This window comes from Nothoprocta perdicaria, unplaced genomic scaffold (assembly GCF_003342845.1).
Source record: "Nothoprocta perdicaria isolate Ctin4 unplaced genomic scaffold, notPer1 scaffold_194, whole genome shotgun sequence".
Classification (NCBI taxonomy): domain Eukaryota; kingdom Metazoa; phylum Chordata; class Aves; order Tinamiformes; family Tinamidae; genus Nothoprocta; species Nothoprocta perdicaria.
In genome coordinates, this window is record NW_020455138.1 from 1,353,202 (window position 1) to 1,378,960 (window position 25,759).

Consider the following 25,759-nt stretch of genomic DNA (forward strand, 5'->3'; position numbering starts at 1 on the left):
TTCAGATGATGTCCGTCTACGGCAGACCACAAAAGGCTCTCATTAAAACTAACAGAAATGTTTCAAAATGATGAAAAATAAATAGGAGAAATTACAGGGACTCTTCTGAGGGTAATGAATGCAAAATTTCCTTTGGGTGTTGACAGTAACAGAGCTAGCTGAAAATTCTGTGCACTTAAAGAAAAAAATTATATACTTTTCAGGCATGCTTTTAGAAACACCCTTCCTCTTTTTTTTCCCCTCCTCTCTGTCCTTCACCTCCATGTAAACCAGGATTCTCCACAGCAGCCTTCACCCATTTGACAGTAATTCCTGAACAAGGAGGCGCTCCCGACATCAGATGTTGGTGCCAACATTTTGGCTCCTAGTGCCATTGCTGGTGCCTCTAGTATCRAGCGTGTAGCCTCCATTGAGAGGCTGCTGGCCAGGCTACCACACKCACTGAATTTGAGCAGCACTACCAAAAATGCCCTATACAGCCTGCACTTACCAAGTGTATGTTATCCAGGGTCACAATGGTAAAAGGAAAGTCTCTGGTCACCTTGGCTGCTTATAACAAAATTCTCCTGAAAGTTTTAATTGATATTTAATACCACGAAGGTAACCAAAATACACATTTAAGTCTAACCCTGATAGTTTATATTCCTTCTCCCTGTGGTCTAAAGCAGAGTGAAAAGGATTTGTTTTTTACAGATGGCTATGGGCATTTCTGAAAGTTTAACAGCTAAAGAGAATTTGGGAACATGCATGGAAGAGTCAAATGTAACATGCATGGAAGAGTCAAATGTCCTCACCCTCTTTGTCACCACACAGTAGTTGTGGGGCCAGGAAAACACAGCCAGCTGGCAGCCAACACGAACCAACGTGACATGAACGGCACCCCTTTAGTCAAGCCTGGGCTTGAGCTCCCTGAAGTCTTTAACAGAGCGCTCTCGTGCTCCAAGCGAACAGGGCTGGGTCTCTAGTACCTAGGCTGTGGGAGTTTTCCTTTAACATATCCAAAGATTTCAAAGTTTCAATAGTTCCAGGAAAAGTACACATTTTCCTGAAAACACACATTTCAGTGAGATTTGTAGCCAGAGACATATAATTCTTGGACGGTTTTCACTTACACTTTATATCAGGGTGGTAAGGTCCTCGAGACCAAAGAACTAGACTTGCTCAGAAGAAATCCTCTTCTAGGGAGGGCAGCCCTGCTCCTGTCCCTCCCGATCTGCTCACACAAGCACTTCGAACAAGGGAGGACTCTCCTACCATGGCAGACAGTGATGTAGAAGACAACAGCTGTTTACTGATAGGACAAACAGCCTGTGCAGTGGTTCACGTTAACCTTAGTCAGGCCACCAGGCAAATAAGAGGAAGAGCAAGGGTAGAAATCATCTTCCACGGGCTTTGTAGCCATTTAGCTCTTTTGCAGAGACTGTCTTACCCGAACAGCTGCATCCTTGCAATGGGAGAGGGCAGGAGAATTCAGCTCCTGCTATATCCCTCGCTTCTGATTCATGCTCCATCTATTTTCTCCTTGCATGTGCTGCCCCGCCGAGAATTTATGTGCTTGAAAAAGCTGAGGATACACGAACCCTGTAGATCATATTCCCACCTAACATGCCTTGTACTGTAAAACTATATTGTTATTTATATTCAAACASAGTAAGGCACTTTCAAGTCAACAGATTGGCTGCTGTTCTTGCAAACATTTTCTGGTTAGCTAGTAAGGAGAAAAAAAAAACAGTCTTATAAACTGAATAGTTTTCTTTGCATGGCCTGGTAAATGAAGCTGTGAATGAGCTCTGCAGAACTGCTGCTGTTGGGGTCTTGGTTCTATTAATCAAAACCTATTAACAGTTTTTTCTCCCCCATGTAACCTTTTAATCTAGTCCAAACATTCAAATRGATTCCTAGCATCAAATATGAAAAATAACATAGGAATGTAAGCCAGTTATTATTTAAAGATAACTCTAAGTATATAAATTAGAAAGCTAATCAAAGGATGCAGCTTCCCACAGAAGCAGCACTAGCTAATGGAGTCTATTATATAGCAAGAAACAGTAAGACTTGTAAAAGAGCATTATCTCATATGAACTGTTTAAAGGGCAATCAGCTACTACTGAAAATCCAGTTGCTTTGAATCATTTACAGAGGCTAAAACTCAAAAGCCTGATCCCAGAGCCCAGCTGAATCAATGGAAATCTTTTCACCGACTTCTCTGTGCAGTTAGTCASGGTGCTAATTACAGAGAGAACGATACCTAGTACAAATACTTACAAACTAAATGATGGTTCCAAATAAGAGTAGAAATGGGAATCATGATCAAGTCAATTACATTATGTGGAGGCTAAAGCAGAGCAAACGGTGCCTTCAGCTTCTCAGTGTGTCTGACTAACCAAAACGATGGAAATTATCCAATACTAGCAAGGTAAGGGCTTTCTGCATTAATGCTTCAATTGTTTATTTTCTAGTGTTGTGATTTTATTGATAATTATTCATTCCAAAATTTTGGAATTCTGCAGTGAATGTCTTAAGTGCTTGCATTTTTAAAAGTAAATTTATTTGTCTTAATAGATTTCTGATCCACTCAACTGAGGGCTTAAGTTCTCCATAGGTGCAATATTTGAGTAAACACATCAACACTGAGGCCATTGCATAAATGATGTTACTGATAGCAAAATTTTATAGCTTTAGTCACAAAATAATTTTTAAAAGTGTCTTAATATTTAATGGTTAATTTCATTTCTGGGCTATAAAGCAATTAAAACAAATAGAGGTGGGTTTATATTGACAGAGGTAGTGTTTTTTATTTTTCCCCCCCGAGTGGCCCACAGCAAAAAGCAACTTTTAAAGAGAATGCAAACTGCGTTGCCCATAAATCCTTGTATATTTTTTCCTTCATAGTTGGTTTTCTGCCAGAATGAATAAAAATTACTCTGCACATTGGAGAATTTACAAATTCTAGAAATGCAMACTTGAAAATTGCAATTTGTTGTTAAGTTAAATTCAGTTTATTCTGGCATTTAAAAATTTTGAAGTCTAATAACGTAATTTCTTACATAACAACTATATAAAAGTCTGATGAATATATTAACTCAACATCAGGTGCTTCAGAAACAACTACAGAAAAATCACTCCTACACTGCAACCACATGTATGCAGAACACCAGGCACTGCGTTAAATAAGGACAGTTTCTCACAATTGTGAATCTCCAGTTTCCACAACACAAGTTAGATGGAGACAGYAGTAGCTTTTCTATTTTATTTTTTGAAGATTGCTTTTCTATTTAAAAAAAAGACTCTGATTTATGATTCTAATTTAACTAACAGAGGTAGTGTTGCTAATACGAGGCGCTGAGCTACTCAGCCATTTCATTTAAAATACTATCCTGGCAGACTTATTCAGCCATAGCATGGGTAGGGGAAACAGTTTCATGACTGCAACATGCCAGTATTACTGAATGTTGATTTCAGAATGTGTTATAATGCACAAATTACTTTTAAATTCCATGTCCCATGAAAAAAAMCTTTTTTTTTTAACGAAGTAGTGACATTTTTCTATGCAAGTATAAAAATAAAAATATTGCAAATGTGTAAAACCATGAATTAGCTGAATCTATGAATTTAAAAGAAACTCCTGATGCAAATAAAGTCAGGGTCAATCAGTTCACAAAATACAGCCCTAAACCTGTAACAATTTTCAGATGTGCTAACCCATATATATTATACGCTGAAGTCAAAGGGACTACCAAAAGGACTCAAGTAAAACCTACACATCAGTCTTGACAAAAATCAAGGTTTATATTGATATATTCCTAGCTACTCATGTTACTAGACTTAACCTAGCTGTATGTGAAGTTTCTGGTAGTCTTCCACATACTGTGCATATGCATACACGTGTGTATGTATACATGTATATATATGCACATATATCATGTTACCACCCTTTTAATCATCGCTAATATCAACTTAGAAATATAGTAAGATGTTCAAAAATGTTATTTTTGCTACTTACCTGTCTGTTACGTTCATCCATAATCCTCGTAATCTGAATCTTTTTTCTCCCCATAGTCCCCGTTTTTTTGTCTCTCCTTCTTCCTTGAAATTATGTATTTTTCCCTTCTCTTCTCTTCCTCTTTCCCGTTCCTCAAAACAAGTCTCCTTCTTCAGCACTTGCACTACTCAGTTCACTGTCCCCTGCATCCGTCCCTGCTAAACACACAAAGGAAATCAAATGTTACCACAAAATTGATAACCAGATGAAAGTTACCATAAGGAGTTGGCCAAGTAACCCAATTATAATTCAGCGTACAAGTTAACTGTAATAAATATTTACTGCCTCTATAGAGTACTGCATAGGAAAATAGSTACAATATAATTCAAAGCTTTCTTTTTACAAACACCCACCCTTACACATCTCTCAAGAAATGCGTAAAAGCACCAAAATGCACATTGCCAAAACTTTAACCGATTTAGGTATCTCTAGTTTTAAGTATTGCTCGCTGTACCAGTATGAAAAATTACCTAAAGCAGAGAGTTAATGAACCTTTCTGTACCTATGTATGCTAAGTAGGCCAGCTAATTCATTTCTGGAGGGAAAACAATCTTGTGTTTTGACAGCAGAGGTGATAATGTCCCTCATTATGCAAATAGGATGGACCTTTATGAAAGTGGTATTTGATGTATGAAAAACATCAGCGACTTTAAATCCCCAACTTTTAAACTTATTTGTTAGGAATACAGGCTACGTGAGCATTACTTCAAGGAAAGGAGCTGTGCATTTTCCCTGGCTGTATTTCCGAGCGAGTCCCGAGTCCTGCCGGTGGGTGATTTATAACTAGCAAACACGAATGTCTTGCCTTACAAGAAATCCTGTGCACTAGAAGCCAGGCTACACAGCACAGAGCAGTAAGGACAGACGATAAGTGAAGAATGTTTTGAACAAATATTTTCACAGATTTAGTAATGAACTGATACTAGCTCCCTGAGCCTTATAATAATAGTCGAACTGCAAAACTAAGGACACTTAGACACAACACAGAACAGATGCACGAAGCCCTTCCTAGTTCACAAAATGCCAGAAATCATGATTTTTAACATGTGCAAGAKCATTTGAAGACAAAAAAGACTATATAACATATATCAAATTACACAAACGATGATCAATCACACTAAAAGATGCTCACATTTTTCTGTTTTTAAACTGTTTAACATATTTTTATATTTACATGTTTTGAACATAAAGGATAGTTCTTTTAAATACAGTAGAGAAAACCATTTTGAAAATGAATCACTTCAAATGATTTCWTTTTTTTTTACTTGGCTCTACATTGTATTAAAAATACTTATTTGGTGACCAGAATTTAGTAATTTTAAAGCAGACGCTGGCATTTCCTTACTTATTTTAAGCTCATAGTCTCGCAGACAACCTGCTCAATTCCCACAATATGTTACGTAACACTAAGCCGATGTCCTGGCCACTTAATCCATTATTTGGCTCCAATTCAAAGCTACTGAGGTAGAAAAGCTGGGCTTCGCTCTTTCTGCTCTTCAATTGTCTCTCGATTCTCTTTGCATATATTAAACTTGAGGCTGCTCAGTGTTTTATCACTCTAAGAAAAAAATGAGGTAACAAATAGCAATTGGCTGGAGAGTTTTAGACTCTTAGCCAGCATGACATAATTCAATATTTAGGTAAAAGAAAGTTTCAGGTGTCATAAGCCCTACCTTTCTGTGCACAAACGTCTCTCTACATCCCATTACTGTGCTGAAGGATAGGGCATATAAAGGGGGACAATTTGCATTGTAAGCACTATGAAGTGTAAAGACTGCAGAAACTTTTTGCTGCTTTTCTACCTCTTGGCAAACAGTTCAGCAACTTTTGACTGCTTAAAGAGCTGGAACGAAACAGCTTTTCATCATATTTGTCATAAAAACAAAAGTGCACAACATTGAAACAAATTACACAGAATCAATGTATTTACACAAAGTTCCTGGGTTTTTATTTTTCTTTCCCAAACTGAGCTAGGCGACGCTCTTATCTGATATTCCATGTTGACAAACAAACCCGGGCTATTTTTAGGAGCAGTCTTCAATTTCCCTGGCCTGGGTCTCTTTCCTGTTTTTCCCAGAGCCTTACCTCTGCTACAGAGAGCAAGTTAGAGCTGTGTTTCCCAGGCACATGCAGGACCCCAAGGAGCCTAAGAGGCCGTCTCGGTAACAGTAAGCCAATAGCTAATCCACAGCAAACGCATATAGAACAATTTCCTTCCCTTTCATTGAGCTGCAGCCCGTGGCACTATCGGCTTACGGCACTGTGCCTGCCTAAGCTCCTATTCACTTGAAGGTGGAAGGTCAGGGTGCGCAGATTAGAGCAGTGGTGACGGGGTTAGCACGGACGAGAGCTGCTTTGCAGATCAGGATTCTGCTGCTGAATGAGTATAGAAAAAAATAAATCACTGAATACTGAGAAAAAAATACCAGGAAGGGCACAGGCAAATGTTAGTGGAGCAGCAATATGGTGAGTCCCTCCCACACACTTATTCACTTCCACATTTGAGATGCGCACAGCGGTTTCTACGTTCCAGGCTGCAAGCAACGAAAACTTTTATAGGCAGTTCAGAGTCAGAACATTTAATTCCTAACATGTACACAAAATCATCTTAAACTAAGCCACGCAGCACTTGATGAGCTGAATTTTGTTCTTCATTACCTGCAGCAACCCACTAAGTACACTAATTTTACCCAAAGTGGGAAAATGGAGGAGCAAGAAAATAAAAGCGAGGGAGCAATGATTATTTTGTCATTAAATGTTATCATACAACCTGAGAAAAGCTGAAGGAGAAAAAAACATGCGTTAGACCATCTATACCCACCATACAATTTCTGAAGAAATGTAATTCCACTTTTGAGAGGCAGCAAGCCATCTTTTCTTGAATTCATTGATGAAAAAATAGTGCTCTCATTTGGTTTTGGCTTACTAATCTAACTTCAAATAAAAACGATTCYGTTTGTCTAGCAAATTTATTTCCTTTTTTATAATTTCTGCTATTTTTACTGCAACTAGAAGCAAGGTGGAAACGCCGTAGCACTCGATATCTGCCTTGCTATTTATACACGTACACGTGGAGCGCCACAGGCCGCTTTGCGCCCTTACTTAATAAAGTCTACATTCTGTTCATGTCATTAGCAGGGAGAGACACCCACGTCCGCACACGGAAACAGAGAGTCCGGAGTGATTTCAAACCGATGGAGGCTGGAGGGGTGAATCATGACATCTGACTCAAGGGTGACAGCCCTCGGAGAYGGGCAACTTCAGGGTCAACAAGATTGTGAAGAGCCCCGGGGACCAGCAAATCTCCGCRGCTGCTTTAGGTCTTCGGCGCTGCTCCCAATACTTCTGAGAGTTCTTGCAGGATTAAGGATTACGAGATTAAGTACTTACAGTTCCCGTTAACTGATTGAACCGTAGCGCCCAAACACAAATAAAGCGCCCTAGCTAGGAAAGCTGAAAGTGCTACAAAACTTAAATAGTACTGCAGGCTTCCATTATRGAAGAGAAGGTAAAAAGGACCTTAAAATAATTCCAGAAGCTTTGCTGAAATAGCTCTCCACATGAAAGAAACCTTCCAACATAATGACATGGTTACATGTAAACAATTTGCATTTAAAGAAATACATAGTTACATGCTGTGCTGTTACCATCCTCAGCACTTTTTTTTTTTGCAAACCCAAACATTGCAAAAACAACCGCCCCTCAGAGAGAAGGAAGAAAAAAAAAAAAAAAAAAAAAAAAAGGGAAAAAAAAAAGGTCAGGCTGCTCACAAAAAGAGGAACATCTTGCTTTTGGTGGGCTCCTGCGCACTGTACGATTTGGCAGGGGCAGAGAGCGCCAAGGGCACACAGACCCAAAGGCGGCGAAAAGAGGAACGGGCTCAGGGGGCACGGGTGGCTCGGACGCTGCTCCGTCGCTTCCACAGGTCACGCAGAGGCGCCCACGGGGGAGCGTCGGCCCCGGGGCGCCCACGGGCACCCACGTGCTGCCGCCCGCGCGCGCTCGCTGCTCTCCGCGGCGCACAAGAGCCCCCACAGAATGGCCGGAAACACGCACGGAGCGCTCGGGGAAGGACGTGATGTCAGCGACCGCGAACAATAAAAGGTGTAAAGGTGCTTCCTTCCCTAAACTGTTCCAGAAGGGCAAAATGGGAACCAAAACTCTCCACTTCCTTCTCTGAGCAGAACCGTCTGAAGCTGCCCTGCTGCAGCGGCCTGGACAGAGAGCTCTTTGAAYGCGTCGCACCGGGAGCGAGAAGGGGGAGCAAAACAGGAGAGCCTAAATATTTTATTTCTAAACAAGAAGGTGGCCAGCACGAAATGAAGTTAAAATGTGCTGGGGATTAGGGTGTTCATGGTTGCTTTGCAAAAGAAACAAACTCACCATAAAGATGTCTCTGTCTCATTAGATGGCTTGCACTCTAAGCAGATTAATTGGATCCAAATTAAAGAATCTAATTGACCTTTTTCACATTTTGAAATGTAAGGGGAAAAAAAAAAAAAAAAAACAATGCCACCCCAATTCTCTTATCAATCTTATCTTAAAAACGATAATTCATTTCAAAGAGCACCAAAATCAGTGCAAGACTTTCTGTTCACACCAAAGGATTTTGCATCGGATTCCAAATGAAAACAAATGTACAAAAAACTAAATCAGCTAAATCAATTTGATGGAAAAATAGCCAGAAAAGAACAAGGTCATGAAAATCTACATCAGATCATATGCTTTCCTAGTGAAACTGTCACYGAAACCTTATCTGCAAAAACCCTGGCTGATGAAGTGCCCATACAGGGACAAAAAGAGCCGCAGTAAAGAGAGAAACGGGCAACCTGCATCAAATAAAGACACCGATCACTTCATGTCTGTCACTTGAGGTTGGATAAAGTTGCAATAAACCCAGAAAAAGGTGAAAGTAACATTCATCTCTGATATTATCACCCTGAGACCAGCTGGCGTTACATTCAAGATCCAAGCGGTCCTTTGCCTTCGATGCGGTTTCATTGCTTGGTCGTTACAGAGGACGCAGCTTTGTCCATTAATAGAGATTTTTGGACAAAATTACATATGTCAGCGCCGTGACAATACCTCAGTAATGCAGAAACGGCACCACGTACAGGGTGGCTACGTGGGCAGAAAGTTGTGCAGCAAAGGAATCCAAGTCACCGCACGGGTCTAAACATCTGTCCACAACGCTCTGATTTAAAAATTAAACATAACCTACATTTATGTGTTTTGATCTTAGGGCCAGGCTGCCGCATTAAAAGACATGGATGAGAGCTCATTTTATTGTCTTAAGTTTAACTCTCAAGGTTTCATGTATTTTGCTGCAAGAAACATAATGCAAAAATTTAACCCATCATGATTAAAACATAATAGATGAACTACCATAGACTAGTAGAATTTAATCAAACTGGAGAAAGCTGAACATAAAGTATTTGTAAACTTTAAATATTGAATTTTAACTTATTTTGTCCAAATCACAACAAAATTTATTTTAGAAAAGTAACATTTGCTAGGTGTAAATTYGCTTTATGACAGAGAGATGAATTCAACGGCAAAAAACTTTGCATAAAGGAAAGGGAATTCATTTTACAACCTATAAAAATTTTTTTAAGAGAAAACTTCAATAATTTGAACTGAATTATTATTTCTACTGATTTTACTACYGGTTTTGAATGTATCTGTGAATTTGTAAGATCCTGTCCCCGAACTGGTACACCCTGTTTTTTTTTGTTTATTTTTTTGTAGGGGTGAACAGAACGTCTGTATTTTTAACAATCTCAGCTTAAGGAGATATAGTTTACTTGTTTTTCCTCATTGGCTACATCCCTATTATATTTACAAGGTAGCAATAAATTTCAGAAAGTTTATCTCTTTCTTTATAGATTCCTTACCTCAAATGCATTTTTTGCTTTTCATTTTCTTTTTCTAGACGAGAAAAGGGCCAATTCACTGTTTTCTTAATCAATACTATCCTTTGTATGCATTAAGGGGAAGCRGCATGAGAAGATTGAGCATTGGGAAATCTGTGCTATTTGAACTCCCAAAACTTATGGGAAGGATATTTCCAGCTTCTGAGAATCAGACAACTGAAGTATAGGACCAAATTATGCCAAAGCAAGGACTTAAGCCAAGGCAAGGAGCTTCACTTGCTGTTGCTTTGCAAGGTTTTCCCCTGAAGTTTGCTTGGGTGAACAGAGCACCCTTTCCAACATACCTCCAAAGCTGGTGCATTCCCAAAGGGAGCCTTACTAGCCTCCTAGCCCAGCTTCAGAAAAGAAGGAGTTCCCCCAGTTTGAAATATAGAGCCGGCAGGCGCTTAGCAATTTAAGCTGCTGTGTGCCCTTAACCAGCCCCAGCTGATCCCCGCCTACAAGAAAAGGAAAGGGTAAGTTGGACTTACCTTCCAGCTGACGAGACTGGTCTATGAGGCCTAATCACGAAGGGCATTCAGACCCCACAGAGATATTATATGAACCCTGGCTTTGCTGATAAAGATCCATTAAGAGAGGCTAAGGGTCTTTGGAGGGACTGTGGAATTTGCCACAGCTGGTGAGTCATTCCTTGCAGTGGTGCACCAAAAGAGGAAGCAACCCCTAGAAATCTCGATGAAAACTGATTGCCGAGAGCCCAATAAGATCAGATATGTGCCTGCTGTGCTTGGTGAGGAAAGGAAGCCTTGGCAAGTTTACAGCATCTCTGAAAATTTAGATGAAGAAGAGTGTTTGATTTGCTAAGCAAAGAAGGCAAGCAGTAAAACATATTTTAAGGGAAACAACYGAGTGAAATGCYAGTATTCTTAAAAAAAAAAAGTGCCCRTGAAAAGTTGACTTTAAATCTAGCACAATGAACAAGTGTCCTCATCACCTGCTTCAAAAAATGGAAAGCAAACAGCTTGGGGGACAAGGTTTGTGGGCTCAAGATTAGGCTCGTGCTGCACCTACAGCAGTTAGACAGACGTAAGGGGAGTCTGACARATAAATATGGAATAGGATACTTGAAATGCCTGGGAGACTGGCTCAAGCATAACACTTTATTGAATCAGACAAGCTAATAATACAAGGGAATAAGGGATTGAAAACTGAATCACCTAATTGGTCTGAAATGGAGACAGTGACTAGGAATGCGAACCTATCTGAAAATGGAGCAGGGAAACTGGACCGCTGGAATTTCAGCTAGGAGTCTGGATAGTTTTGAGCTAATAATTGGATTGGATTTCATTATAGCTAATAGCTGTGTAATAAATGTCAGGAAAGGCATTTTACAAATTCAGTCTGTCTTTTAATGGGCTGGAGGAGAAAGGGAACCATCTCAGTGGTCAACAGAGTATGATTTAGCATTTACTGTGCTCAAAAAGTCCCTTAGAACGACTTTGGTCTTGGCCTAGCTATATTTAAAAACATCTTTCAGAGACAGTAAGATACTAGTGCTTGTAGCTTGCAAGCGGTGTTGCACAGAGATAAAAAGGACTTCGGAGATGCTTGGCTTATTACGGGAAATGGCTGAGATCTCTCGAGTTCATTGCATCACCTGAAAGCAGCTTCTGGCAGTGGTTAAATCGTGGCTTGCAGATGTGCTACCGGTGCCTGTACGCGAGGAAGTCTGTGGTCAGCATCATGAATCCCCACAACGGCTTTTAAAAATCAGGAATCCTGAGGGGGGATTCCAAGTGTGACTGGTAAAAAACTGCTTCACTGCCATTTCAAATCACTGTTTGAACCTGGGCACGACATCTCTCAGTGCTGATACCAGGGTCCGACAGCTTTAGATTCTGCTCTATTCAAGCAAACAGAGATTGCTGGCCAAAACGATTCCTTTTTATCATGGAAGGTGCTTGATTACCTTCCTCTTGTAATTTACCAAAGTGCAAGCAAACTTGCATTTCCACTTAGACAAGAAAGCTCGAGATGGCAGTCTCTAAACCATCCATCTTACAGCAGCAGACAGACGTAGCTGGAGAAGAGACATTCATTTTGGGGAAAGCAGGCAATGCTGCTGCTCAGCTCTGCACAGGCTGTGTGTCCTCACGCTTCACGCAGCGTGTTCCATGGGAATGGYATCCCCTCCAGCCCAGGGCCCTCCCTTTCCCACTCGGTGGGCACTGCACTCATGCCTGCCTCTGTTTAATAGCAAACACTGAGTTCTGCTATTGCAAGGTTATGCTCTATCATTACTTCATCTTTGTATGGAGGAAATAACATTTGTATTGTAGAAGCACAGTGATTTTATTTTAAAAAGATACCAAACGTATTTGCAAATTACACATTTCAGGAGGCTTTTAGAATTTAAAATTTTAGGATTTTTTTGTGGCATAATTCAGCAGGACCAAACATAAAAACAACACGAAGTCTCCAAAATACTGAGCAGGTAAGTGCTTGTGCACTGTGTTTGGTTCAAGGACTAAGCTGAAAATTAGAAAGGATCATCCAAGGAAGTAGAATAGGGACAGACCTCTGGATGGAACAACCTTAAAACTGGGATCATCAACACAGAAATTAAGAAGCAGAACATCTGAGATATGATAAGTGCCTCATTAAAAAAAAATGTGTGGGCCTTTCCCTGATAGCAGCTTCAATAGAGACATCATGAAGAGGGCTGATGAAAGAAAGCCCTTCCAACGTGATCGAACTGCAAGTGACAAAAGTTGTCAAGGAAAAACTTGCATGCAAATAAAATTGTTTGAGATTAATGATGGAAATATATATTGACAGAAAAAATGGTATGTCTAAAATTGTATGATTTATTTTTTCTGACTGCCAATGTTGCTTATGGTGTTGCCATTTTAAGGCTTGTTGGAGTAATGGCTGGAAGAGGAAATAAGATACAGGAGGTAGGGTTACTTCTGATGAGCATAACTTCTGTGCTGGCATGGACATGGATATTTGAATAAAAGACAGCAAAGAACTTTTTGGGGTATTGCTTTATGGAGGTTTGCCATTTGCGACCATGAAAAAGAGGGATAAAATGGAGAGAAATTGTGAGAGTGTTTGGTTAAAAATAATACTGGTAAGAGCGCCCTGAAGTAAAGCTAGAAGAGAGAAACAGAGAGCTTTGGAGCTCAAGACAAAGGGGACTCTAAAGAGGAGCTGCACGTTGGTACTTAGTATTGCACATTAATTAATGCTTGTATCTTATCATGTTCAGAGAAACACAACGGTTTTGTACAAAAATGGTTTTTAAAAAGTTCCGGCATCTCTAGTGTGTTCCCCTACCGCCGGGACACGAGTCTGAGCACTGTGAGCCTGGCCAGCCCTTCAAGCCAAAAGGGGGCAATAGCTCTTAAGGATCTGACCTGACGCGCACTGCAGCATCGAGGCTGAAACTAAAGCAAACAAATAGGGAAGGAAGCCTTCAAACAGACACCTTGGAGAAATTTTGAGGAGAAATTCCTCAAGATATGACCGAATCCTGGGAGATGCATGGAGACTGTGAAACCTGCATGTGCCAATTTGTCAAGTTTAACAGCAAATAGTTGCTGTTATCCTTTCCAGACTTGAAAAATTTGATTCAGAATGAATTGATTATGAATGTCAGACCTTTATTTATTTTGTTTTAGTGTTTACTTTCTTGCACCAAAACACTTTATTCTATATGACTCATCCAGACACCCACAGCAATCACTGACATGTCAAGGATGGCCTGACTCTCAGCTAGATGTAATTTTAAATTCAGATAATGCCACTGATTTCTATGAAGCTACTCCTTCATACTAATGCAAACCTGAGAACAGATCCATCACTAGCACTGAAAGAGAAGTTAGACAAGCTTTGTAGGCAGGGGGAATATTGAATATAGATTAAGTGAGCTGGAAAAAATAAATGGTCTTTTGGGTGCACAAGCCCTTCTTTGGATCCACAGTGTACCAAAAGTCTATTTTTTCCAGCTATAGAGGCTGGTCTAATAAATTATATCACCGCTCCCCAGAAACCTTCTCTTGTTTATGCCATTAGACAGTGCCAGCTGCACCTACACYGTGACAGAAAGGGACGCTGCCTTTACCACAGCATGGACCTAAATGCGTAACTTTCCTGTAAGTACATTTATTAGCTTCCTAAAGCAATCCGAGGCCACAAACACATCCTTCTCCTGGCAATCAGTCCATAGAGAGGAATGATCATGCATCAAAATGTTCCGCTTCCCCCTTCTCTCGAAGACCCAAATCTAGACGCACATTCTTCTCCTTTTAATTCCTGACCTTCCCAGAAATGCCAAGAGTTAAATATAGTCGTTCGGAAATGTAGACGGCGCAACATGGCGGAGAGCTGCTGAGCCCCTAACTGCGCGTTCATTCAGTGTAAACGTTAATATCATAAATATGAGTATAAAAACTATGGCTCTCCCTGAACTCACCGCTTGCCCAGAGACAGCTGCAGGCTTAAAATGAAAAAAAAAAAAAAAAAGAAAAAAGGAAAAAGGGGGGCAAGGGAAATATATCAATCTTCCCAATGACCATGACAGCTGAAAAGTCTACGTTAATGCTTCCATTCCCACTTAGGCATTTTTTTCCCAAGGACAAAAGGAGATGAAATCTATGTCAGGTACATAATAAGGCTAATAAAAAAAATGAAAACACCTGCATTTCGCTAAATAGGGGTGAGGAACTGCCTCTCTCTGTGACATATATGTCTTTCCTAATGACAAAGCTCAGAAATTAGGACAGGTTGCTGCTTTCAAATACACAACGTATACACATTCTAAATAGCAATGCATGAACTCGAAATTTATTCTATTCTAAAAAAAAAAATACAAGGAAAGAATAGGATATGGCACAAAGCAATACTGTAATTACAGAGTTTTGATAGCCCGGTTAAGCCACTGGACAGAAGGCAATCCTTGCGTGTGCAGTACGTGCCAGGTGCAGCATTTTGCACGTTCAGGATGAGGTATCCGKTATAGGGCCCAGGCTGCAGGGACACGAAGTGCCCTGCCGCATTCGCTGCTGCCATGTTCGCGCCACCGCTCCTTTGCCAAAGCTGCTTATTTCTCCCTCCGAGCTAGAGCTTGACAAGAGGCATCGCTCTGTGCTCCAAGATCCCAATGCTCCCCGCTGGTTTGGAGCTGGAAAAGATGCGCAAGCTGACAATGCTACAAGAAAGAAAAGATAACATYGACATTTGTACGGGGGAAAAAGGACAAAGATGCCCAGTGGAAGACGACATGGGCCAGGTGCCTGAAACAACTGGCTGCTCCGGTCTGTTGAGGCTGGGATTCTAGGCTGTTGTGGCCTAGCGGGACCTTCCACRGATTTCTTAGTCCTTGGTGGTAGAGGGAGGGGCGAGCAATAAATATATTTGTGTTAACAATATTCATGAGAAAGAGAGAGAAGTGGAAAAAATAAGACATATAACATGCYGATGATTTATGCTTCGATATGTTAAAGATCTTAAAGAACTGGGCTGTAGATACAAAAGACATATCTTGAATCACTTAAAAAGCATAAGAAATCCCACCTATTTTAGTGTGTTGTTCAACCACATCATAATTCACATTCCCTTTTYGAAAATTATGTTAGGTAACTAATCCATATTTTTCCACAGGAGGCTTTTTGCTTCTAATTTTTCACAGCACGGGAGCCTACTTGCTCTAACCTCAAGCCCTGCAGAAGCAAATTTTCTTCTGAAATACAAGGTGTTTACCACAGAGGTAAACCCGGCACTGTTTGGAACTGCAAAAGCCACAAGYGAGCACCAGGGCCTGCCTACCGAACCCCAGCTGTAACCACTCCATTAGCCCATGCAGCTGGATTTATTTATTTTATTTCTTACACACACAAAACACATTGCATTTGGCAGTACCAAAGCAAAAAGTCAGCAWCCCTGACAAGTATCAGTAGAAAACAGACATACAAAATGTGCTTAATTTGCACAGGGAAATACTGCGCAATTTGCTTGACAGTCTCTGTTCTGCCTTGGATGAGTGTTTTTTTTCTAAACAGATCATTGCCAACATTGCTCATTTTAYTATTGTCCCAGAAGCATGCAGAAAAAAAAATACCCAAACACAATCAATACAAAGATACAGGAGCTAAATCTTTTCTGTGGCCTTGAATGTACATAATGTTTTCTCAGAAATGACTCCTTTCCAGCTCTATTGATATGCARGGTGATTTCTGACAAAATATTCTTAGAAGCAGAAAGCTGTGGCAGAATTAGCAGGCYGTGCACTGTAAAGAATGGAATCCATGGTTGGGAGGCAAACACGGCTGGGATCTGCTCCCTTCTCCCCCAGTTATATTTCATGCCACGTTCGATTTTGAATGTTTTTCTGCTGGAAACCTAGAGATAAGAAGCCTGGGCATTTGCTCATGCTAATGGTCAGAGAAGTAATTAAGGTGAATATCTATTACACAGTACTGAAATTCTGAGGCCTGCTAGTAAATACACTGTAACTCTGCTCTGCCATAGGCAGTCAGTAAGCAAACAATTATAGAAGACCATTTAGTAGGTTTTAAATATATAAAAGTAATGTCAAGGGCAAGATGATCATAAAGATGTTAGTGTCTATGTTTAAAATTACCGATTTTAGAAAGTTGTAATTATCTTATACATTTAAAGCATTTCTATACGCATGTTGTTCTAGCACTGTAGCCCTTTATGCTAATGTATATCTCCTTGAAATAAAGATATTTGACAGTACTGTCATATAAAGTCCAACATGGTACACAGCAGATTCATCAATTTCCTGTTTCTTACTCTCTCTCTCTCTCTCAGAGCATCCTAATCAACCTAATTAAAGCTTCGTTCATTTGAAACCTCAGATGACAATTTGTTTAACTCTATCCCACTGTGGTCTTTTTATAAAGAGAATTAAATTTGATCTTCTGACAGCAATTATTAAATGATCCCAACTGGCCCCAATTAAGACACATGGCTCACAGGCCTCCAAATCCAATAMAGCGCCAAGCCCCCTCTTTCATTTGGACGCCTTCCTTTACCTTGCTTTGCTTCCTTAAYGCCAATTAAGCTCATGTGAGCAAGCGGCAGCGAACGCCGCACGCAGCCTAATTCCAGCTCCTGGGCGCCGGCGCAGCGCCCGCGAGGCGGGCGAGGAGGGGGGCCCTTCCCGCCGCCGCGTGCAGAGCTGCCCGCGCGCCCGGCTCCGGAGCAGCGCCGCTGCCTTGCCGGCATCGCGCGTGACCTACATAGGGCGCCGTTGGGATGGCCGCGGCCGGCCYGCGCAGCGGCGACAGAGGCATCAAACGGCCCCGCGCGAGTTGACGCTCCTCCGTATGCCACCACGTTTCTCCAAGGGCTTCAAGCATCACCCCTGCAGAGCTTCGCAGGGGTGGGACGGGCGCGGGCAACTCCTGAAGCCAGCCTTTCCCCACCCTTCATTTCTGCTCTAATTTCTCCACGTGTGCTCAGCAGCGGGCTGTGAAGAAATGTTCCCGTGATTTCCCGCAAAGGCAGGTAGCCCCAGGATTCGGAGCTCATTGATTGTGTGGCACTCCAGGGAAATAGCTGAATTAAAAGCAGCCTCGGGAGAGTGAAGGAGCTTCCATACACATCTGGCTCTTCTTATTCTAAACTCTAACACCTGCCTGGAAATTTAACCCCCATCATTTCTCTGAAGAACAAACGGGACAGATTTATCTACTGCCATTTGGTTTAGGTCAAAGCTGAGCTGTGTGATGTTCTGCTAAATTAATTGCGGCGTAATTGATATTGTTTGACACAGTTTTCGAGAAGATGATGCTCTAGCTGCTTCATGACCAGGCTGCTTTCCATATATGAAAATACGCAGGATCTCTTATTTCTGCACATTCACCCTAAATAGCTTATTGCAATGCAGCATACCTTCTCTCTTTCGATATTTGTAATTAATTGCCACAAAAGACAAGCTCGTGCACACAGTCAGCGTCAGGAAAGCATGTAAAAGGCAAGAAGACTCAAAGCAATACTGCTTTTAAGTCATTAAACACTGTGGAAAATATTCTCTACGTATTTCTTCCATTCAYGTGCTTTACAAATGTAATCATAATATTCCTTAAACACAAAGGAGGCAGAAAGACACTAAATTTCAGTGCAATATTTTCTTTGTCGGCAGGAAGATGTGCTAGTTTATGTAAAACAAAATGAGACATGCTTCCTGTCCAGCAAGGAAACACACTTTCCTTTGTAAAAAGTTAAGACATAAAAGTGATATAAATCTCTTCATAAATAATCACATAATTAAATAACCTAACAAGAATGCAAATTCTATTGGACTACAATAATTTTTCACTGCAATGACAATTGACAGAGAATTTCTAATACTGCAATCAAATGGCAGAAAACTAAGAAATTTTGAGTATACTGTGCTGTAAATTACTTCTCATTGCATTCTGAATATCCCGTAAAAGATGTTAATTTTAGATCATTCTCTTGCTAAAAACAGCAAACTCTGAAACAGATTTAGTGCAAAGAGCTGAAAATATCCTGCAGAAAAAAAAAAAAAAAAAAAAAAAAAAAAAAAAGCCTGCGCAGAAATCAGATCAACCCAAATCCTGCCATTACTCAGCACTGCAGTGACGTGCAGATGTTTGTAGTGGTTTAAGGAGCCAGCGGGGGCTGGAAACTCTACGTACTCAACTCCAACATGATTGCAATTGAACCTCATCAAAGTAAGAGCTCATAATTTGTCACAGAAAACAGCCAATTAACATATGTTAGAAAAAGGCTCCCATAAAGATAATATATGATTAAAGATCCAATGCAGCTGTCACAAATCAAAATTCTGCATTTTAAAAAGAGATATCAGCCTGTGTTTCTGAATGTTTACAATGATAATGGAYACTATGTTTTAAAAATCTATAGGGGAAAAAAAAACCCTAATTATAGCATTTCCTCAAGGTTTGGGGTTACGACTTAGGGAGATCCGGGTCCCGAAGCACTATTTACTTTCGGACTGTTGTGCTGTAAATAGATAAGACCCTCACTAAAACACAGCAGTTGTTTTGTTTTGGGGCTATTTTAGAAGACAGACCTTCATTGTGAGTGAGGTGGCCTTCATTGATACACTTTGTTGTCAAGACATTCCTCTGCAAACACAGCCTGCCCTTATCTCTGCAGAAAACACAGTACTGTAAAACTGCGCCCTGCAGCCCCGGGGCCGGCGCTGGGCTYGCAGTTATTCAAACGCACAAGCACCAGCAAAATACGCTGCAGCCAGTTGCATTGGTTGGCATTCAYGGTGGGGAAAACAAAATCTAGTCTGTAGCCATTCTTTGTGTAAATATATCAATAAAAATAGCTTGCGTATAAGCGTGGATGGAAATTGAAGCCTGTTGCTTAATTAACACTTAACTCTGAGATGCTGACTGCTATCTATTCTGAACACTAATTTCTGATTCTCATAGTTTGCACAATATTTTACTTACCAAAATGCTGCCTAATTAGGCTGTTATCTTTTTTACAAATATTATCTATTTTTTCCTGCAATCATTTACACCCCTTGCAGAGTCAGTAACTCTGAAATTATTTGACTAATACTCTTCTGTGTGTGTGTGTGTGTGTGTCTTTATCTTGACATCATGCTGTAGAAGGAAGTGCTTCCTCTTTTCTATTTGAAAGAGCCCCAACAAAAACAAAGTTTTGAAACTCAGTAGTTTGACTGGACATTAGTCAATTTATTTTTAAAAATACTTTAACTCATTCAGTCACAAATAAATCTCACATCGATGAATAAAATCAGAAAAATTTTATTCAGTGCTAATAGAGAATAAGATACTGGAGCTATAAGTCTCTGTAAGAGGAGAATGTGATGATTTTTAAGAGTATTTTCTACCCTCTAAATCTCTCTCACGTTTGCAGAAATGCTGTTTCCACTAATGCTATAGGCTATAAGATGTGTCATGGTGACAAAGGTAAAACATCACTTACTACATCTGCTGATTTTAAAGCTATGGCTTCAGAGGTCCTGAATAGGCACTGAGARTTTCCATATGCTAAAACTTAAGACGCTGAGAGGTCAGTAAGATAATTCAGAGGCGTTTAAAGCTGCTCTTACATTCAAGACTATCTGAAAAAAGAAGAGACATCCACATTTCAGATCTATTCACATGACACAAAATTTCTTAATATTCTTTAATATTCTAAACTATGATATATTAAGGTAGAACRAAGTATTCATTATGAATTACTGCACTTTTTAACAAAATCGTGTGAATAATGTTAAGGTTATGCTGCCTTTTTTTTCCTCAGGAGTGTGTTCATTGATTCCCAAGCAATCAGTAACATTTTTGATTAAGATCTCAGAAAGAGTCGAAAATCCCAAAGCTTCTCTGCTGTTGAAACACTCACATATCTTTGACTGTCCCCAACTAATGATGGTAAACTATGCACCCTCAAGCTAAAGAGATTAATTTCCATTCTGTAATGAATAGACAAAAAGCCTGGACAAAATCCATTTCAATATCAAGTACATTGTTACAACTATTAAAGAAAATATGCCTTTGGCCCTAGAAACATTTTGAGGAGGAAAGAATAAAATTTAAGCTGCAAATCAAGTATTACTTTGTAATTAATACAATAAACAGAGGCCAGACAAGAACTATTTTTTTTTTTTTGTAATTTTTTGTAGAGCAACAGTACGCACTTTAAAGAAGCCTGCTTCAAATTTAGCATTGTCTCCTGATAATAACACTGCTTTACAAAYGTCCTGCCAATGGTAACAGCAGAAGAATAAAAAGTAAGTTCCTCATAGTAAGGAAATATTGTGTCAGAGTGATTTCCTATTCTGTAAATCTGAATTTCCTTTCTGCATAGCTAAAATCAGATAAGTTTACAAACAGATCAAACATAAATGAAAAGAAAGTATCAGTCCTTTGCTCTTGGGCAATGTTTTCCAAGCGTGATTATCAAATTGAGGTGTTGTTTACTTATCACAATAAGTAGCTGAGAGAGAGAGATCTCCGGCACCTCCTTTTTTTTTTTTTTTTTTAAACTTCAGATTTAACAAATTCTGCATAACGAAATACTTTTAAAATGTTCATCTTACTATCTAACCAGGTTGTGCTACAGATAATTAAGTGAAAACCATCTGCATCAGGCACAGTTTCAGGAAAGGGTTACAGGGTTTTTTTTTCCCCAATTATTTTAAATATCTGATTGTTGAACTTGGAAATGCAGGTAGGAAATGGAGTATGGCACTTGCTGATTCATTCTGTTCATATTTAATTTAGTAGCATTTTTAATTCACTTTTAACCATAGCAATGCTGAGGCTTTGGATGACAACAGCCATCCAAATGCCCAAGACCGCTCTGGCTCCAAGGCTGCTGACTCTATTCCGTTTCTCCCACACATCTCTATGGCATTATCCTTTTTCGAGAGCAGAAAAATCTGCTAATGTTTCTCAGCCTCTTTTTTGAGGGTGTTCGGCAGCTCTGCGGAGGAAAGGTGTGTTAGTTACCATGGTGTAGAAGGCTCTAGATCCTTACAGTGCTGGCTACGGCAATGCTGCGTGGTAACAAAGCATCACAAAAATGAAGAGGAAATCTTTCAAAGTGCTTCTTACAATTAAAAAAAGAAAGTCTTTATCAGCCTTGGAAACAGAGAAATATTAGTCCTGTGTATTAGCTACAGAGGAGCATAGAGGAACAGGGGGCTCCATTTTGCAGTTTTGCGCAAGAGAACTATGGAATACTCTGAAAATGTTCAAGGATAAATTTGAAATTTTAGCTGCAACTATAATTTTTACTGTTAAAAATTCTAAGATACTGAAAACTTAAAGGGATACTCTCAAGCCATTTTAATCACCCTACATTCTTCTAGACCAGCTCATAGATTTACTTTTCAACACCATCAGCTCAAGACAAGAATAAACTGATTTATAGCCTATGTTAGAGGAGCTTGCTGCACAGTTGTCATTTGTTTCTTGGCTCCAGTAGATGGAAGCAACTCTCTTGCTGAGTTTTAAGTTTAGTGCGGTTTCTGGGCTGTTTTTTAGGCCAAAATCTTTATTTTTATATTTATTTTGTTGTCTGTTGCTCCTTTGAAGTTCGATTCCCAGATAATTTGTTCCAGTTCCCAGAGCAGTTTCTTCAGATGAGAGCCATGCGCTAGTGAGTCTGTGACTCCTGCCGAAACCTCTCGCAGGGATAAACAGAGCCTGTTGCAAATCCACATGAGCTTGTTTCTGGAAACCTCCCTGCTGCATGTTCTGCAGCAGTAACCACTGATAACAYACATGCAAGAAAGTGTCTGTGGTCTGAATTCACGTATGTACAGATTGGTACTCGGCAATTTAATGGTATAATGCCTTGCCAGATTAAAAAAAWAAATAAATAAATAAATAAAAATCATGGCAGGTCAAACTCTGGGATTGATTTAATGGTTTGGGTCCCCTCCCTTCACCAGTTAAATGTCCATGACATGCAGCATCATGGGCAGATGTTGGGTGGAATTTAAGTTTAGTGTTTATCACAGTGCTAGACCACAGGCTGCTCTGCTCTACCTGGCTTGCTGGCCAAAAAGCAGCAGAGCAGCAAGAGCAGATGGTCTGACACCATGTGAGCAGTCTCGAAAGGCTCCATCAAAACGAAGCGGACGTTGGACCTGCCACACACAAAACATATTCCATATGAAGGCAGATACACAGAAGAGCAGAAATATCTACCCCTGTTTCCTCAGACCATAAGTCAGTGCCCTGTTCTCCTGCCATGTAAGAAGAAGGGATTAGATGTTCATCTTTTTAGAGACCTGTCAGCCTCAATTAAACAGGTGTCAACTACCCTTAACCTGTGTGACATATGGTCACCCTGCTTAATGACAGATACACTTTCCTGGCTCTCTGCAGTCAAACCAGCATGTGGGGTGATCCTATCAATGCTCACGAGCTAATCAGGGTCAGGCTGGGTCAGACTTATGCACTGTAAGTTCTTTGGGTCTCAGACAGGCTCTTCCTACAAATGCCTCTGGTACATACAGTAATGCACCCTCAATCATGAYTGGCACATCTGGACACTTGAGCGTTCATTTGTACACCGTTTAGCAGTAGTTGAACAAGAGACCTCCAAAAAAGTACACGCAATGAGGGTAGGAACTGGGACCGTTCTCAGTCGGTGTCAGAAAATACTCAGCTAGAAGAAAATGGGCATGTTTCAAATTAACTGCAAAACCAAGACCCTGATCACTGTGAATGTTAAAGATTTCATGGCAATCTTTATAAAATGATTTATGTTTAAAGTCCTGGCTAAATTCCATCTTGGATCATGATCCTGCCCATATAAGTTCTAATGCAGCTGAACAAGGCATTCTTTGCTTTCTGTTTTAGACATATTTGGTGTTGTTTTGTACTCCTACAAGTGGTGGCATTTCACTGTGGCTGCTCTTTCAGATCCAGGTAAAATAATCTCCTCCTTTGCTTTCACGGGGTGGTTTTGAGGCCTAATTTGCACTACACAACTAGAAAATATTTTTATTAATAGGAATTTCATCCCATCTAAAGTGAGAACAGCCTTTCCCATCACCTTTTCCAGATAAGTAATACAGAGAGAATAAAATACTTATGGGAATCTCCTTTCAGATTATGGAAGATTAATGAAGACGAGAACATTTCACAACCAAAAAAAAAAAGAAAAAAATAATATCTGTATTTCCTCTTCTCAAATATAATTAATTGCAACATAGAGTGTTTGGAAATAATATTTTATGGATGAACTACAACGATGTCATGACAGAAAACAATGAAATAAACCTGAAAGAATGATAGCACTCAATTCTTGAGTGCTCTCTGAATAAATCTAACCTACCTGATAATTTTTTTCTTAACAACAATGCTTTTCATGTGGACGTATCTAATAGATCAAAGGCAGAACAGCTTCATTCCCTTCAGTTCAGCTCTTTCCATCACGATGACAGGAAAAAAACCCATTCATGTAAAGTTGCTATATTACCCTATATCCTCCCGTGGACTGGTTTGCCTAGAGACTGGTACAGATCAAATTGATGGACATAATTCAGACTTAAGCTGCCCATAGGATAAATTATAACATCATGTCTAGAGTGTTTGGGTCCTTCCTCATATTTTTTTTTCTTTTTTTTTTTTAATAAGGTCAACTTTTGTGTTTTGGAAAAAAGGAAAGGGGTTTACATTTCATGACAAACATACCTCTTCTTTATTAACAAGCCAATGCCCCTATTCCACCTGAATCTGGAGGTCTTACTTTTAATTGTCTGACAAAAAAAAGGAAAAAAAGAAAGAAAATCGGAGGCCACCAGCCTTGGCTGTGCTGCAATTTAATTTAGAATTGGAACAAAAGGGCAGAAGGACCTCAAATATTCCTTAGGTTATAGTTGCAACTGCAATTCTGGGACAGGCACATGAGTCAGAAATACTAACCTCCACTGGGTTGTGAATGAAGTTGAGAAGAAGAATGAAGTTGTTTGAAGAACAATTATAGCACACTTAACCAATTTAATTTCTTTAGAACCATAAAAAATAAACTTCAAATTTTATATCAGACTGTATCTTAGTCAGTTACTTTTCTCTGGTTGATTGGACTCAACTGTCCTTTAAATGCATTTGAAACAAAAAAGCAATAAAAAAGATAAAGACGGTGCTTCCTCACAAGCTTGAATTTCTTAGCAGTCTATTTACAACAGTTCCAAGGGCAAATCCTCTTTCCAAGGCTGAGTCTCAATCTACTTCTGCCAAATGCCAACACTGACTTGGAGTAGATTATTTAATATTTGCTGCCAGCACTAAGACTCATTTAAAGCCTGAAATTACAGCTTAAAATTAAACAGATTAATCTTAAATATTTCAATGCTGCAATGTTTACTCATATAAAATAATCTGTCATTAAATTTAGAAAGAACACTTCTAATTTCAGTTTGTGATGTTAAATTTTCACTGTAGCACAGGGTAATAAAATTCAAATATTTTTATTTTTTATGCCCCTTTTCCCCATTTTTTGATCATATTCTGAAATGCATGGTGATTTTCCCATGATAAGGTAGAAATAATTACATAATGTAGTAAGACCTTAAACTAGGTGTAAACAGGGCATAACTGGGGCCTACTCTGACTGGAAAAGAAGCACATCTATAAAAAAGAAGCACATCTATAAAAAATGATACAATATACTCAGTACATTAACATATAGTATACTCAGTACATTAACACCACTAGCAAGCCATTACATGCATTTTATCCCTATCTGTTGTGAGATTTGCTTTTTCTTAATACATAAGCATTGTAAATTCGAGTYCTTTCCAAAAGACAGGCTGAGTATTAATGTTAACTGTCACACAGCTCTTCACTAACTGCATCTCTTCTTACTTTTCACCAAAGAAAATGAGGTGGCTGTTGTGGCTGTGGAGTCAGTACCTGCACGGCAGGATTACAAGCCACGCACATGAGGAAACCAGGGAGGGAAGGGGCAATATGTGCACTGAGCAGAAATGGGGGCTAATGTCAGCACTGCCGCATACTTGTTGCGCTGCGCTGAGATTCCTTTTAATTCTTACCTGTTCAGGCAACGGTGATGAGTACTGATAAATAATGTAGCTCTACATTCTTCAGAAGATACATGGGACAACCTCAGTTCACTCTCAGTCCCTTGCTCTCATCAATGATTCAGTCTGAGGTTATGAGCAGATTCCCTTGACTGAATTATAGCCTAAAGTCTCTGACTTTTTGCATGCGTGCACGTATTTCCCTCTCGCTGTCTGGGAAAGGTAAATGCATTAGTTACACAAAAATGATTGGACAGGACAACACTTTGAAAATGGGTA

General features: G+C 39.8%; 1 protein-coding gene across 6 annotated transcripts in view; it reads right to left on the reverse strand.

Moving 5' to 3' along the window:
• Positions 1–25,759, reverse strand: part of MEF2C (myocyte enhancer factor 2C) — a 116,097-nt gene that overhangs the window by 66,512 nt on the left and 23,826 nt on the right. For 4 of the 6 annotated variants that reach the window (XM_026037246.1, XM_026037244.1, XM_026037245.1 and 1 more), the window contains exon 2: positions 4,004–4,200. In XM_026037246.1, coding sequence (XP_025893031.1) covers positions 4,004–4,057 — 54 coding nt within the window. In that variant the 5' untranslated portion in view covers positions 4,058–4,200. Of the gene's footprint in view, positions 1–4,003; positions 4,201–25,759 lie in introns of those variants that run through there. The other 2 variants (XM_026037247.1, XM_026037243.1) reach the window with 1 other exon arrangement.